This window comes from Terrapene carolina, unplaced genomic scaffold (genome assembly GCF_002925995.2).
Source record: "Terrapene carolina triunguis isolate 2854851 unplaced genomic scaffold, T_m_triunguis-2.0 Scaffold788, whole genome shotgun sequence".
Lineage (NCBI taxonomy): Eukaryota > Metazoa > Chordata > Testudines > Emydidae > Terrapene > Terrapene triunguis.
The window spans coordinates 185,261-188,920 of NW_020665139.1; the positions used below are offsets into that span (position 1 = coordinate 185,261).

General features: G+C 51.9%; 1 protein-coding gene across 1 annotated transcript; it reads right to left on the reverse strand.

Annotated features, from left to right (window-relative positions):
- Positions 1-2,300: 2,300 nt before the first annotated feature.
- On the reverse strand, positions 2,301-3,245 carry LOC112108487 (olfactory receptor 4Q2-like). Its single transcript, XM_024202639.2, has one exon. The coding sequence runs from the start codon at positions 3,243-3,245 to the stop codon at positions 2,301-2,303; it is 945 nt and encodes a 314-aa protein (XP_024058407.2).
- Positions 3,246-3,660: the final 415 nt, after the last annotated feature.

Consider the following 3,660-nt stretch of genomic DNA (forward strand, 5'->3'; position numbering starts at 1 on the left):
TCTTCTGTTCTCCTGTTCTCAATTCATGGCTGATCTCCTTCGCTGCTGAGGGCTGTGGAGTTTTGCAACCAGAACCCATCCGTGAAGTTGACAAAGCCACCTAGGGGATCTGAACACCTGATTCCCATTGGAACGTGCTTGGGATCTTCTGCAGCTCCCTGAGTCTGATCTTCCCACCTTGGTGTGTTTCACCTGGCTGGGTGGCAATCTCTTTGTTCACCTCGTTAATACTGAACAGATACTTCTGTCGATACAGCTCTGGACAGAGGCAGCCCGTAGTAATCTGAGGGGTGTGTTCTCTGGTCGGGGGATATACTGATTTCTTTGGGGTTGGGGGACATGGTAATCTTCACATCTTCCAAGGTTCAACAGCACCTTTTATCTTTGGCTGTGGTGTCTCTAAAGTCCCCTCTATGAACTGCAGTGGGATTTGGCATCCCAGCTCTCTCTAGATCCTTGGAAATGCCCAGTCTCTGGCTCTAACCTTTTCCCTTGGCTTGCGGCCGCCACCCAGCTTCACTGGAGCTATTAGAGCTAGATTCCAGAGGGGGATTTAGGCTGAGTGTTGCAACACCCAACATTTAGGCACACTGCTGTTGCACAATGAGACCTTCAACTGCTTCAACAGGAGAGAAGCCCACCCTAGAATGCCCAAGAACCCAAGGGGTTAGGACGCTCACCTAGGATGTGGGATCCCGAGATTCAACTATGCACTGGATCAGAGTGGGGCCTAGGGGTGATGGGGGGTTGGGTGGGGAGCTCAGGGAGGCAGTGAGGGTCTGGGGGGCCAAAATACAAGTTTGCCCAGGCTGCCATATTCCCTAAGGCTGGCCCTGCCTGGGCACCATTGCTGCCTCAGTGCAGAACTGGGTGTCCGCTAAGGTCCAGTCCAAGTGGCTGAGATCATTTTGCTGCAGATTCTTGCCACGGTTCCAGATGTGAGTGTGCACAAAAAAGAAAAATGGGAGAAATTTGACTGGCGGGTTCTTTTTTGCACGTGCTCTATCTCTGGGATACTTTGACCAAATGCTCCCCCAATTTGCATCCCTAATTCTATGAGAGATTCTGAAAAAACATGGCAATTTCCAAGACAATCCAAATAGGCAAGTGGATTTTAGGGCCCTTTGGAAAATTGCCTCTTATTAACGATGGAGTCGCTAGAGCTTCTCCGTACCATTGAAGGGGAGAAGAGCTACGGGAATGATCTATGGCCTGGAGACCCAATGGCTGGGAGCTGGAATCAGCAAAGTCCAGGCTGGAAATAAGGTGCAAATCTTTAACAATGAACCAGGGGAGCTATTGACCTGGGGACATGATGGATTCTCCATCTCTTGGAGATTTTCCATGGAGATGGGGCACCTCTTTCCAAGAGGCTTGCTCCAGGTCAACTGCAATGAGTCACTGGATGTGATCATCAGGAGGTCAGACTTGATGATAACAATGATCCTTCCTGGGCCTTATCATCTATTCATCTAGGTAATTCTGTGCCTCAGTTTCTTTATCTGGCATTCCCCAGCTGTGAGAGTTTCCAAGAAGTCTGCCTCTTGGAGGACAAACATCCTGTTACTTGCTGAAAGCTTCCCCAGAAACCAGTGGCAATTTCTTGCTGGGTGCGTCAGTTCCTAACGATGTCCCAGGTGGTGGGGAATCATTATCTGTAATTAATACCCTAGGGGATGGAGCTAAATTGTGAAAACAGCCAGTGTCATTCCCCTGGGGTGTAAGAGCTGACAAGGCACTTCGGGTCCAGTGTTTGCTGCCAAAATCCACCCCAGGACCACGTTGCCAAGTTGCAATGTACCATCTTGGGGCAATGTCACCCCCTAGCGACAGCATGGTGATATCAGAGACATCATAGTGCTGCAGCTAGGGGCTCTCCTTTAACTCAGTGGGCATGTGGAGAAGAAGATCTCAAGTTCTAATCCCAGGTCCCTCAGCAGGGAGGGCTGGGACTTAGGTGTTGTGGGCCTCTTGGTCCTGCAGGACATCGGATGGTTAATGCAGGCTGCATGTTACAGAGTCACCCAATAACCGCTAAAGACATTCCTGTTGTAAGAGAGTTGGAGGTCTAGTGGAAAGAGTGGAGGTGAGGGTCTGAGAGGCAGGATTCCTGGGTTCTATCCCCAGCTCTGGGAGAGGAGTGGGGTTTAGTGGATTAGAGTGGGGACGGGGCTGGGAGGCAGGACTCCTGACTTCTATGGCTCCCCTGCCTTGCCCAGCCCATATCTCCCCAAGATGGCTGCCTTGGCTGATCCATATCTCCCCAAGATGGCTGCCTGGTTCTCAGCTCTCCCTGCATCTCAGATTATTACCTTCCCCTCGGAAGTAATGCCCCTTGTCCTCAGTCTACTCATGGCCGACTTCACCTCCTTGTTCCTGAGCGTGTAGATCAAGGGGTTGAGCATGGGGGTGATGATGTTGTACAGGACTGAGACCAGCTTGTCCACTGAGAAGCTGGAGAAGGGCCGGGCGTAGATGAAGATGCAGGGCCCGAAGAATAAGGTCACCACAGTCAGGTGTGAGGCACAGGTGGAGAGCGCCTTGCGCCGCCCTTCAGGGGAGCGAATCCTCACCAAGATGGTGGTGTAGGAGGCCACTAGGATAACGAAGCAGCTGGTGGAGATCAGCCCACTGTTGGAGACCATGAGCAGCTCCACCACGTAGGTGTCGGTGCAGGCCAGCTTGATCACTGGTGGGACATCGCAGAAGAAGTTGTCCACCCGGTTAGGCCCGCAGAAGGGCAGCCGCATGGTGAGGATGGTCTGGACCATGGAGTGGATGAACCCTCCCGCCCAAGAAGCCGCCACCAGCCAGCTGCATAGGGTCCGGTTCATGATGCTGGGGTAGTGGAGGGGCTTGCAGATGGCCACGTAGCGGTCGTAGGCCATGACAGTGAGCAGGAACATCTCGGCCGCCCCCACGAAGTGCAGGAAGAAGAGCTGGACCATGCAGGCGTGGTAAGAAATACTCCTCCTCTCAGACAGGAAGTCCAACAGCATCTTGGGGGCAGTGACGGTGGAGTAGCACAGGTCCAGGAAGGAGAGGTTGCCCAGCAGGAAATACATGGGAGTGCGGAGGCGGGGGTCAGAGCTGACCGTCGCCATGATGAGGGTATTACCCACCAGCGTGGAGACGTAGACCAAGAGGAACACAGCAAACAAGGCGGCTTGGGACTGTGGAGTCGGGGAAAGGGCTGCCAGGAGGAACTCCCCCACTGGAGTCTGGTTTCTCCACAGCTGCTCCATTGGGCCTGTGCAATCGAGTCTGGGGGACCTGGAGGGGGACCTGAGGAGAAATAAAGAGATAAATTCAAAGGACATTACTTGCGCCTTCCTCCTGTTGCAGTCAACGGGCACAATCCTGAGTGGCTTCCTCAGACTTTATTTGAATGTTTCAATTTTCTAGGAGTTCGGGCAATAAGTGAGAGGAACAGGAAATTCTCATAGTTGAGAAGCAATTTGATGTAATTGGCATTACTGGTGGTTATAAACTGTTCGGGAAGGATAGAGTAGGTGAAAGAGGCGTAAGGGGTATCACTCCACATTAAAGACACTATTACTTGTTTTTGAGGTAATTGATAATTCAGAACCACAGAATCTTGAATTCAAGATCAACCTGCTAACTAACAAAGGGAGGCAGGGATATTGTTGGGGTCTGTTA